Below are 12,993 nucleotides of genomic sequence, written 5' to 3'. Positions count from 1 at the left end.
CCATTTGCGCAACATCTCTAAAATTAGAAATATCCTGTCTCAGAGTGATGCTGAAAAACTAGTTCATGCATTTATTACTTCCAGGCTGGACTACTGTAATTCATTATTATCAGGATGTCCAAAAAACTCACTGAAAAGCCTTCAGCTAATCTAAAATGCTGCAGCAAGAGTACTGACAGGGACTAGAAGGAGAGAGCATATTTCTCCTGTTTTGGCTTCCCTTCATTGGCTTCCTGTTAAATCCAGAATTGAATTCAAAATCCTGCTCCTCACATACGAGGTCTTAAATAATCAGGCCCCATCTTATCTTAATGACCTTGTAGTACCATATCACCCTATTAGAGCACTTCGCTCTCGCTCTGCAGGCCTACTTGTTGTTCCTAGAGTATTTAAAAGTAGAATGGGAGGCAGAGCCTTCAGTTTTCAGGCCCCTCTTCTGTGGAACCAGCTTCCAGTTTGGATTCAGGAGACAGACACTATCTCTACTTTTAAGATTAGGCTTAAAACTTTCCTTTTTGCTAAAGCATATAGTTAGGGCTGGACCAGGTGACCCTGAATCCTCCCTTAGTTATGCTGCAATAGACGTAGGCTGCCGGGGGATTCCCATGATGCATTGAGTTTTTCCTTTCCAGTCACCTTTCTCACTCACTATGTATTAATAGACCTCTCTGCATTGAATCATATCTGTTATTAACCTCTGTCTCTCTTCCACAGCATGTCTTTTATCCTGTCTTCCTTCTCTCACCCCAACCGGTCGCAGCAGATGGCTGCCCCTCCCTGAGCCTGATTCTGCCGGAGGTTTCTTCCTGTTAAAAGGGAGTTTTTCCTTCCCACTGTCGCCAAAGTGCTTGCTCATAGGGGGTCATATGATTGTTGGGTTTTTCTCTGTATCTATGGAGCGCCTTGAGGCGACTTTTGTTGTGATTTGGCGCTATATAAATAAAATTGAATTGAATTGAATTGAATTGGTAGCTGGGATTGGATAAGTTAAAGAAATTGTCTGTATGGATAGATGGAAGCTAGCATGAAGCCAGGTTAGTCTGGCTAGTTTATTTATTTATTTTTTGTTATTTATTTATTTTTTAAATGTAGTCTTTGCACAAATGTAAAGACTCTCATTGGGAGATAACATTGGTGCAATAACATCTGGAGAAAAAAACTATAAAAAAAAAATATATATACACACATACATATATGTATGTATGTATGTGTGTGTGTGTGTGTGTGTATATGTGTATATATATATATATATATATATATATATATATATATATATATATGTAGATATGTATATATAGATATGTATATATATATGTATATATATATATATATGTGTGTGTGTGTGTGTGAAGGCCATTCTAATGCCTTTTTTCATTTTCTTTTCTGGCAACACTTTAACATGAGGCTTGCTTGGTACAAAAAAATGAAACAAATTCATAAAAGGAGAGAAACTGGGTCACATTTTCACATAACAAAGCAGCATCTTTACATGAAGCATTCAGTAGTTCTAAAGATGAGGAAAAAGATGGTTCCTCAAGCCATTTACACTTATGGATGTGCTATTTGCCCATAATTATTAGAACATTGTAAAGCATGACAAGTTCCTTAGAGTCAGTGGGGTCATCCCATCTATTCTTACGCTCATCCAGTTTACCAAATCCTGCAGGAAGCTAGTCATTACTGAACAGGAAAAAAACACCTGGTCAATACTTTCTTCTTCTTGTAAACAAAATGGGTCCACCTCAAACCCAAACCTTTCTTTAAGCCTTTCTGCTGCTGGGTAATATCCATTGATTATTTTAAATGACATTTCTTTAACTTTGGGGGGATAGGTCATTTCAAAAATGTGTTTATTTGTTTGTTATTTTAATATTACTCCCTTTTTTATATTGTGTTATTGTTAAAATTGTAAAATAATATATTTTCAAACATTTTATTTATGATTTTATAACCACACTTTAGTTAAATGAATCTGATTTAACTGTAAAGAGGGTAAACTGGTTTGTCCTTTATAGTGATATAAATGATTTTGTATCAAACTCAACAGAGATAAAGGGATTGCATTAAAAACTTTGTTATATTCTCTACAGGAACACTGAATATTAAACTGGACATTTAAAAACACATATTTCGAGAAACTGCCCCTTCTCGTCAAGTAAATCTGTTATAAAGATGATAGTTTTGTTTTTCATACGACTCTTTAATGAATAATGACTTCCTATTAAATGTAATGGTCCTGTTATTCCACAAGGTGGAGCCATGTGGCGTGAAGTTATGGACTTATGAAATCCTGACAGGATATCATAAGCAAAGCATAAGGATATCTTGACAGGCAACTTCAATATATCAAAATGATTAGTCTGGCTAGTTAGCTTATTCAGAATGTTAACTGGTTACATTAGTATAGCTAGTCGTGTGGCGTAATCAGTTTTATTGTGAAAGGTTTAACAGGAAGTGAACGTCGGGTGAAGCGGCAGCTAAAGAGAGAAATAGTTCGCGGGGATTTTGAAAGTACCAGTTTGAGTTGCTCTACAACAATAAGATGTCTGACGAAGAAGCGGAAGCTAGCGCGACAGCTACACAGCCTCGCACGCCACCGCCCCAAGCACAAGCAAACACCGGGGGACAGGGGAAGAGGCCATACGGCTAGCGAGTCGGCTACGAGATTAGCTAAACTAAGCTAGTGAGACAGTAAAGACACGGTGAGTTAATACTTTGGTTATAAATTAGCGTGTGAGTACACAGAGTGTGCAAGTGAAGATTACACTATGACATAAGAAGATATCTACAACTTTTTAATTAAATTGCTATGCAGATAAGCTACACAGAAACACCACTGTGTGTTGGAACAAGAAACAGGAAGTGACACTCAACTGCAGAGAGAGCGAACACCAAATGACAGCGCCACCCAACTACAGAAAAAAACCAAAACAATCATAAAGTATGTGTAGTCATTACTGAAATGTCTGTCGAAAATATGTGGTGTGACCTCTTAATTCAGAATGAACTCAGGTATTAATTCCGTGTCTATTAGTGGCATCACACTGGATCCACTGGTGCGGCTGATCCTGTCATCTTCACAGGCCTGCAGGAGGTTGTTGTTGCGGTGTTTAATTTCCACGTGTCCTTTACCACAACATTCACATTTTACGAGCGCATCAGGGGTGGCACCCAATTCTGGGAATGAGGGGTTGATTATGAAACCACACTTATCCACTTTAAGTTCTCTATGCCGCACCTTTCCCTGTGAGGTGTACCACTCTCGTGCTGTGTTTTCACTGTCCCTTCCCCACTTGAATTGTTGCGGTTCATGGTCGGAGAGCTGATGTGACAGTTTTTGTGGGTAGCACACTTTCTTAACAGTTGACAATGCAGGAGTGGCAATGGAGGTGGACACAACTGCATGTATGTTTGACGCAGTGATTCTTCCTGCTCGTGCTGTGTGCCAAAGGTCACATTTGTGCTGCTCCCTGGTTTTCTCTTCCAGTGCCTCTGCCTTTGAGACAACAACACAGTGCTTCAGACGATCGCAGTGCTGCAGAAGGACAGATAGCTGACATGCATGAGATCTGTGAGAGGCTTTAAATCGGCCAGTGTACGCACTTGTAGCGAACTGCCACCAGTGCGAGTCCGGATTTTGGGATTTGGAGAACAGTCACTTTGTCCAGCACTGAAGGATTGGTCGAGTGCCCTTTTTCTTGCTGCACTGGTGGTGTAGTCAATTGTGTGTCCAAGTACTCCTTGCACTCTCTTGATGTTGGAGGGCATTATCCAGTAAGCTTGGACATCTGTTGGCGTGATATTCCCTCGTAGACGCACAGTTGTGTCAACTTTGTAAAGGAGAGCCGCCACATGCACACACTTCTCTGCCACACCTGCCATGCATGTGCAATGTGCACTTTCAACATCCCCATTAGATTGCAGAATAACCCAGGGCTGAAGAGGCTTCTGGCTGAGGCGCATGGAGTGATTTACCTGAAACAGTCAGTGCAGAAAAACGTGTTTGTGGACAGAATGTACAGTAAATATTCAGCTTGGCATAGATGGTGAAATGTCCTGACACAATATTGCGTTTCGCTTCTGTTATTACCATGGTACATAGACAAAAACATACTTTTATTCACAGGATATGACAGATTTTTGTATCACTAATTGCCCTGTACAATTACAGCATACAATATTATTGTCACTGCTACATTTCTGTAATGCAAACCAGAAATTATTTCCACTACTAATTAATTACCGTTGAGCTCAAAGGTCCTATTGATAAACGGTTAACGAATGTGTATTTATGAAGACGATTTGTGAGACTGGTAAACTTACCTTTGTTCGTACGATGGTCTTTCGTTCTACACGGTGCATTTCAAGCTCCTGTACCCATCCGTCGGTAAACTGTACCTGGGCTTGTTGCAGTGACCTGAAGTTACTAAACTTCATGAGTGTATGCACTCACTCCAAGAACCGTATAATTATAAATATGAGCGTGGTGAAAGTTGGGCAGCACGCTAACGTCTTTTGTCCACTCTGTGTGCTCGTAAGGGTCTAACCCTTTCACTCCTTTGATTTTTTTTTCCTCGTATCTTTTCTTTGCCTTTTCGTCGAGTCTGTCTTTGTACGGCCCGACATTGTTCTCCTTCGTTTTGTACATAACCTTTTTTGGGGAGCAAAGAAAAACCAAGAAGGTTTTGGAACCGGAGAATTAACGTTTTGTGGTGCTGCAAATACAAGCATTTGATGCGGCGCTTGGATTGTTTTGCCACGAGTTCCCGGCATGCAATGCGCGAAAGTCACGTGGTCTGTCGATCTCTATACTCAACCAAGTAGGAGAGGGACTAAAGCTCTGTGGTTTAGATGAGGTGTGGGCACCCCCTCACCAGATGTGCCAGCAGCTCTTACAAAGGATGTAAGTAAAGTTGTAAAAGAGGCTCACACTCGTTCTAAAAAATATATATTTTTAGTTATAGTATCTGTTTCTTGTGGACTAAAGAACCCCACTTTTTGTAGATATGCAGTAAGCCATAGACACAAATTTGCAGTGTGCAAAGATTACTGCATCAGCGACTTTGGTTATGTGCATTGTTACTTTTATCATAAAAGCATTTTGTATAATTATTTGATGTTTCTTTTTTCCAGGTGGATGCAGACTTCCTTGTGTTTGCCTTGTCACCTCCCTTCAGTGAGGAAACCCCAATCAGAAGACACTGAGAGATGCGTGTCGTCAATTTTCTTCAGGGTTTCTTGCTTAAGTTGGAAGATGATGATAAAAACACATAAATATCCACCTTCTCTGGAAGTACAGGAGTCAGGATCTGAGAATGTAGGAGGGTCCCTGCAGGCAGCAGCATCATACCAGCTGGTGAGTCTGTAGGAGGAGATGGAGTGGTGTTCTCTCTCTGACTCTGCTGCACGGGTGTGAAAGGTGTCGTCAGCTGCTCTGAGTGAAACAATCCTCTGACTGTGATATGAGGAAACTCCTTGGACCCTGTAACCAGGTCATGGTATAGCCAGAGGACTAGATTGTTCATGGAGTCCAAATGGCTGCTGTTTAAAGGACAGTTCCTCAGGTTTGTGATGAGCATCTGACGTACACTGACTGGACTCACCAGCTCAGCTACGAGAAAAAAATAAATAAGAGGGATGCAGACTTCCTCTTGTTTGCGCTGTCACCTGACTTCGGTTAGGAAGGCCCAGCCAGAAGACTGTTAGAGATGGTTGTCATCAGTTTTCGTCAGGATTTCTATCAGAAGTTGGAAGATGATGGTAAAAGCACATAAATATCCAGCTTCCCTGGAAGTACTGGAGTCCGGATCTGAGAATGGCAGCACCATCATACCAGCTGGTGTGGTATTTTAATTAGGGAAATTCTTTTCGGTGGTGTCTCTTCTTATTTCTCCTTTTCTTACTTTTAAAAACAAAATGCAGAAAAGCAACAATACAAGTTAAAACCTCAAGATGTTTTCTAACATTTTGGGACATCATTTTAGAGACAACCTTATACATGATTTACTACTTACAACTTTGTTGATTCTTGCTGATGTCTGAGATGCAGCAGAGGATAATCTACACTTGGCACTTTCTTTATTGATCCTTAGTACATTTTGCATAGATTTACAGTTGGCTCTACGATATATGCCCCTGGTTCAACATCCAGTCCATAGCCATGCCATATGTCCAACACAGTTCACAGAAGCAGTGCCAAAGTCTTAAAACTATTAAAGGAAAAAAACTCTGAGAAAGGCTTCACAGTCTGAAGCGCTTCCTTGGTGGAGTGTTGCTCCTGTTGCTGCTCTCTTCCTCTGTAGCCTTTCTCTTCGCACTCTGTGCAAACGTCCTCAGAAACCAGCAGAACACCGACATGATAACTCCGCCCTCTGAGCTGTAGTCCGTAACTCTCCAGCGGTTTGTCATTTCACTGTCTTCTGTGCAATAAACAGCAGAGATGACTGATGACGGTGAGGCCGCTGACATCCAGGGTGTGGACACAGTTCCTCAGGTCTGCCTTCAGCACAAAAATATCTGCCTTGTCTGGAAGTACTGGAGTCAGGATCTGAGAGGCATGACGCTGCAGGCAGCACCATCAAACCAGCTGGTGAGTCTGTAGGAGTCTCTGCAGCACGGGTCCAAAAGGTGTCGTCAGCTGCTCTGAGTGAAACAATCCTCTGACTGCGATATGAGGAAACTAATTGGATCCCGTAGCCAGGTCGTGGTATAGCGAGAGGACTAGATCTTTCATGGAGTCCAAATGGCTGGGGCTCAAAGAGACGGTTCCTCAAGTTTGTGATGAGCATCTGACGTACACTGACTGGACTCACCAGCTCAGCTACGAGAAAACGATAAGGTCATCTGTGTTAATCATGACGTAATCAGACAAATTAAGGATTTATATCATCATATGCCATTTCCACACACAGGCAGTCATTGTTTATGAAAAGCCTAAAGATTGGTAGAAGGCGAGAGAAATGATTTTGCACATAATGCGTGCAAGATCAAATTTGGTCACATCTCTGAGGACTCCCTAACCTCCCCCAAAATTAAGCTAGGTATATATATATTTTTCGCCCCCAGCTTTGTAAACTCAGCGAGTGCCTCTGTGAACTCTCACAGCTCCATCGTGTTTCTATACAGATTTGTAATCTATAAACTTTCTCGTCTAATTCAGTCCAGTTGCCAAAACGTGTAAATTTCACCCCTTCTCATATAAAAATAGGACTCCTGCCTGACCGCACAGACGTCATCCTCCCACCGGTTCTAATGTCTGACGTTGTTTCCATGGCGTGTGCATTAAATTGCATTTTGGACTCTCCTGGACTTTCAATGTTAACTCGACCACCTTTTCGCACCTCTTATTGCTTTAAAGTCAGTAGAGTCAGGGGAAAGATTCTCTTTCCCCTGACTCTACTAAGCTTTACCACAGTGGTCATCAAGTATACGGGTGACGCCAAGGGACAGCAGGTATTGCTCATGCCGTAATCCATGGGCAGCCATTTTTGGGTGGTTGAATTGTTGTATTCTTCAAGTTTGTCAAACTTTGGAAGTCGTTCGTTAAATGTAGAGTTTTCACAGCGCTATTACACAAACCTCCTGCTAGCGCTCTCATGTGAAAACCAAATTCGATTGTTGGCTTCTGCTTCTATACCTGCCGTTCAACACGTCATCCTCATCACCTTGACTGTCCATTATTATTTTATGTTTATCTATAAATTTGTCGAGTCTAGTAATGAAAACTTTTTATTTTTGAAAATTAAGAGTAGAGACACAGGCCCGTAATTTGTGAATTGGTGTCTCTCCATTTTTAAACAGTGGTATTACTTTGGCTGTTTTCATTTGTGTTGGGAATGCACCAGTTTGTAGAGACAAATGTATGTAAAGGGTTTAGAGATGCCATTGAGCTTTTCCATATCGATGTCATCAAAGTCTGTAGAAGTTTGTGTTTGTGATTTCCCAACAATATCAATGATTTCCTTTTCTTTTACCACCGTTAAAAACACTGAATGAGGATTACGTTCAATGAGTTTTGTTTCTTTCTCTGCACAATTTCTTATATCAGGAATTCTATCAGCCAAGTCTGACCGAACATTTACAAAGAGTTCATTGAACTCATTAACCACATCACTCATGTTAATATTTCTATCATGATTAGTGAAATATGAAGGATGATTTAACTGCCTAAAACTATTTTTAATAATGCTATTTAATGTTTTCCAAATACCTTTAATGTTATTTTAATTTATATTTAGTCATATATTTTAGTCATAATATTCCTTTTTACATGACCTCAAAATACTAGTTAATTTATTTTTTATATATTTCTTGTATTTATTTTCAGCTTCTCTACTTCTGTACTTTATAAGTTCTCTATATAAGGTTTTTTTTCTTTTTACATGCATTTTGTAATCCTTTTGTGATCCATGGGCACGCTGCATATTTATTTATTTTTTTCTATATTTCTTTATTGGGCAATGGTTATATAACAGTTTAAATTTTCCTATAAAAGTTTCACAAGCTTTATCAATATTTTTTTCCGTATACAACATCTCCCATGCTTGCTTAAGTAAATAACTTCTAAATGCATTTATGGACTCACCTGTTTGTATTTTATTGCATTTTCCTGTTTGAGCTTCCTGTAATTGCTGTCATACACTGCAAAAACAGGTGGATGATCACTAATGTCATTAATTAGGAGACCACTTATAGATTTCATTAGTAAATATTAGTGATGTGTAGATGAGGCCTCGTGAAGTGTTTCAGCACATTCCCCAAACTGTATCCATGCTGTGTGGACACAGTGTTGCTGTTTTGCTCCATACTGACACCTGCTGGACCTGAAATATCATTGCAGGCAACTTACTTGAGAGTCACAACAGACACTGATTCAGTGACCCAGTCATACGTGTATACACTGTAAGGTACTTTCCATGGAATCATTTTATATCTTTTACATTGCAAATATTGTAGACATCTTTAAAATATATTGTGAATGTCATTAAGTGAAAATTAAAATGAAAGTATTGTGAATGTAATATTACCCATTTAAATGTAATTGACTCAGTGTTTATTATAAATTTCTATTTAGAAAAATAAGTTTATCCAATGTTTTTACATTCAGTCTATTGAATTTTTTAGACACCATTTCCCCAGCTTTGGAAAACACACGCTCACAGGGCACAGATGAAGCTGGGGTACACAAAAACTGTAAAGCCAAGTGGGAAAGGTTCGGATAAGATGTCTTCCTATTCCCTCAGTACGTTAAAGGATCCTCTGATCTTGGAATGTTTCTCTCCGCTAAGTAGCGCTGGACCTCAATGATGGAGTCCACTGTTGCATTGTTGGTTTGTCTGCCAACTTCTTCATCGAGCCGCTGCCACGGGTTTTCTGAAAAAATAAAAAACGCATGGCCGTTTTAGTTTTTGTCATCTACCCCAAATTAGTACACATTAGCATCAAAATAAATGTACGAATAAGCTGATAATACTGAACTTGCCTGGAACAGGTGATTGCTCTGATGAAGGTCTAGGCTGTGGCTCAGATGTTGTGTGGGCAATTACTGCAGCACACTCCACTTTCAGGCGATTGACTGCCTCACTACACTTGGAGGAACTACGAAATCCGAGTGTTTTAAATCTGGGGTCTAAAAGTGTTGATAGGGTCAACACACTTATTGACTCCAGATTAGAAGCAGTGTCTGTGACACGACGCCTTAGTTGGTCATGGAGATGGGTGGCTGCTTGTGTGTGTAGATGTAAAGAGTTCTGCTCAAGTGCACAATATGGCATTTTCATCATCGGGATGACCTTTGATCCTGAAACTCTCCTCTCCTCAGACAACTCCACTGTGGCCTGATGGAAAGGGGCCAGCACAAGAAGTGCTTCCCTTACGATGTCACACTCGTCAGCCGTAAGTGGAGTTAAATCTGTTGGAAGAGAAGCAACAGATACCCAGACTGCTTCTTTCTCATCATGTAGCCGTGACAGCATCTGATATGTGCTGTTCCAACGTGTTGGTACCTCGTTGATAAGTTTCAAGACGGGCCGTCCCATCTGCTGCTGCACTTGAGCAAGCTTTTTTTTGGCTGTACTGCTGGATCTGAAGAATTATATAATTAGTCTAGATTTATCTCTTATGGATGAAAGTTCAGGACTTGGACTAATAAATTGAGTTTGTGTGCAATGCGAACTGAATGTCGAATTTGGAGAGTTCTTGTTGCTGCAATCATGTTTGGTGCTGTGTCGGTCACAAGACACCTTACCTTATTTGTGATGGCCCAGTCATCCATCATGCCTGTTTTGAATTGGGCCAAATAGTCTGCAGTGTGACTTTGTGGAAAGTGTTTCACACCCAACACAGATGTACACAACTGCATATTCTCATTAATGTAGTGACAGGTAGGAGCCAAGTAAGCCTCCATGTTCAAAGAGGTCCACATGTCAGCTGTTATACTCACTGCCACAGCTTGCTGGACTTCCGTTTTCACTCATTCGAGTTCCTTCGCATGTTTTTTGGCTATCAATTCCTTGATGGTCTGAAGATGAAACAAAATTAAATCAGTATGCAGTACTTAACATCAGCTACCTGATGAGACACTGTCTATACAAACCTTTCTGGTTGGCAAAACGTATGATGGATCAAGGACCTGAACCCCTCACTCTCCACAATACTAAGGGGTTGACAGTCCTTTATAATAAAATTCAGGACTGCCTTGTCCAGAACAGTCTTTCTAGATCCGTGGTTCTTAACCTGGGTTCGATTGAACCCTAGGGGTTCGGTGAGTCGGTCTCAGGGATTCGGCAGAGCCACCGCCGCGGAGGTCTGGACACACCCGAATTATCGTGTAAATTCGTGATAACGCGCCCCGTTTGGCCATCACTGGCTGCAGATGATCATGCTACACTGCTTGGCCAATCAGTGCTGCGGGGAATTTAGCGCGCTCAGTAGTCAACGCGTGACTGTTGTGGTAGTACTTAGTATGGATTAAAATATTAGCAAAAAAATCACACGAACGAATATGTACAATATGGATTCACATGTATCACGGAACGTGATGGGAGTGTGCGTCCTATCTGCATGATTTGCAACGCCAAGTTGAGCAACTCTAGTCTCGCACCGGCAAAACTAAAGGAACACTTCTTGAAGCTGCATGGAGACGGGGAATACAAGAACACAACACTTGCTGAATTCAAAGTGAAGAGAGCCAGATCTGATGAAAGACCCACTCTGCCTGCTCTTGGATTTGTACCCGTTAACAAACTGATCCTCACAGCATCGTACGAAGTTGCTTACCTGATCGCAAAGCAGGGCAAGCCACACACCATTGGTGAAACACTCCTGAAACCAGCTGCGTTAAAGATGGCGTATCTGATACTCGGAACAGCGGCCAAAGGTAAATTATCCCAAATTCCTCTTTCAAATGAGACCGTCAGCGACAGAATAGAAGACATGAGTAAAGACATTTTGGCTCAAGTAGTTGCGGATCTGATTTCAAGCCCGGCAAAATTCAACCTTCAACTCGATGAGAGCACAGACGTTGCTAATCTAAGCCAGCTTGCTGTTTTTGTGCACTATCTGAAAGATGACATGATAAAAGAAGATTTTTTTTATTTTGTAAGCCTCTTACAACAACAACTAAGGCAGCCGATGTGAAGAAGCTTGTGGATGACTTCTTCAGAGACAACAGTCTTTCATGGGATATGGTTTCAGCAGTTTGTACGGCTGGAGCTCCAGTCATGCTGGGAAGAAACTGGTTTTGGTGCGCTAGTAAAAGCCGATGCACCACACATCATTGTGACGCATTGTATTTTGCACAGGCATGCGTTGGCAACAAAAACCTTGCCTCCAAAAATGGCAGAAGTATTAAAAAACGTGGTGGAATGAGTGAACTATGTGCGAAATAGTGCTCTGAGGCATCACATCTTCAGTGAGCTGTGTAAAGAAATGGGCTCTGAATTCAAAGTACTTCTGTACCATTCTAATGTTCGGTGGTTATCCCGGGGACAGGTGCTGAATCGTGTTTGCCATGCAGGAGTTCATTCTCATTTTAGCGTACATGGCTGATATATTCACAGCTCTCAATCATCTCAATCAGCAGATTAGTGATGTGTCGGTTGCGAACGAAACGGCTCTTAGAGTCGACTCTTAAGTGAACGACCCGAGCCGGCTCCTTATTGGGAGCCGTGGGGTTTTTTTTTTTTTCCCCTTTCTCTCACCCTCTCTCGCACTTTTTTTTCCTGCTTCACTCCGTGCTTTGTGCTTTGCGCTGGGAAGAGGGGGGAGAGAGAGAGAGCCAGGGACAACAACGAGAAAGGTATAGTAATCATCCACAACTATTTTCAGTTGCAGATGATAAAGGATTCAGAAAGTTTATTCATGCAGGTCCATATGACAGAGATTATGCATCTTCTTTTTGTTTTCATATTTTAATTTATATTTAATTGTGTTGTGGTTTGCAGTGTTTTGTGTTGTTTCACTTTAAATTTGTCTAAAAGGAAAAAGCTGAAAATTTAAATAGTTAAAAGTTGAAATGTAAATAGTTGGTTTCTGTATTTTATAATTTATTTATTACATTTTATGTGGAGTGAATAAATAAAAGTATATTTACAGTGGCCCCTAGAGACAAAGCACATACAAACTCCAAAACATGTAAAAACTGAAGCACGTACAAAACACAACAGAAGTGCTCCAGGATGCTAGGCGCAGTGTTGAGCTTTTGTTACCTAGTGGCTACACAAGCCAGCAAGTACCAACAATCGGATTGGGTGTGTGGTAGTAACAGGTAAATTAAGTTTTTTTTTTAAATATATGAGTGTTTGTGTATTAATACAAAAACAGCAGACATATGAATTCAATTGTGTAATTTAAGTGATCTAGGTAGCTCTGTTTTGAAGTTCAGTTAACGCTACAAATGTGTCTTGGAGTTTGTACGTGCTTTGTCTCTAGGGGCCCCCATAAATATTTATATATAAACATACCATTACATACATCAAACACAGACTTAACAAT

General features: G+C 40.7%; 1 protein-coding gene across 1 annotated transcript; it reads right to left on the bottom strand.

Annotated features, from left to right (window-relative positions):
- Positions 1–9,238: 9,238 nt before the first annotated feature.
- LOC146379862 (zinc finger BED domain-containing protein 4-like) lies at positions 9,239–10,037 on the bottom strand. The gene is made up of 2 exons (XM_084940398.1): positions 9,473–10,037; positions 9,239–9,372 (listed from the first exon to the last, which is right to left on the bottom strand). Exons 1-2 carry the CDS (start codon positions 10,035–10,037, stop codon positions 9,239–9,241), a joined length of 699 nt encoding a protein of 232 aa, XP_084796524.1.
- Positions 10,038–12,993: the final 2,956 nt, after the last annotated feature.

This window comes from Perissodus microlepis, chromosome 9, assembly GCF_051167445.1.
Source record: "Perissodus microlepis isolate ML-2025 ecotype Zambia chromosome 9, ASM5116744v1, whole genome shotgun sequence".
In the NCBI taxonomy this organism is placed as follows: Eukaryota; Metazoa; Chordata; class Actinopteri; order Cichliformes; family Cichlidae; genus Perissodus; species Perissodus microlepis.
Note: the sequence above shows the minus strand (reverse complement) of the source record. Positions and strands in the feature narration are given on the sequence as shown.

Excerpts from the sequence above, each read along its gene's own strand:
- LOC146379862 (XM_084940398.1), bottom strand. The coding sequence starts at position 10,037 with ATGGGACGGCCCGTCTTGAAACTTATCAACGAGGTACCAACACGTTGG. Across the intron at positions 9,373-9,472 it reads ACCTGTTCCAGGCAAGTTCA|AAAACCCGTGGCAGCGGCTC; the intron begins GTATTATCAGCT and ends TTATTTTTTCAG.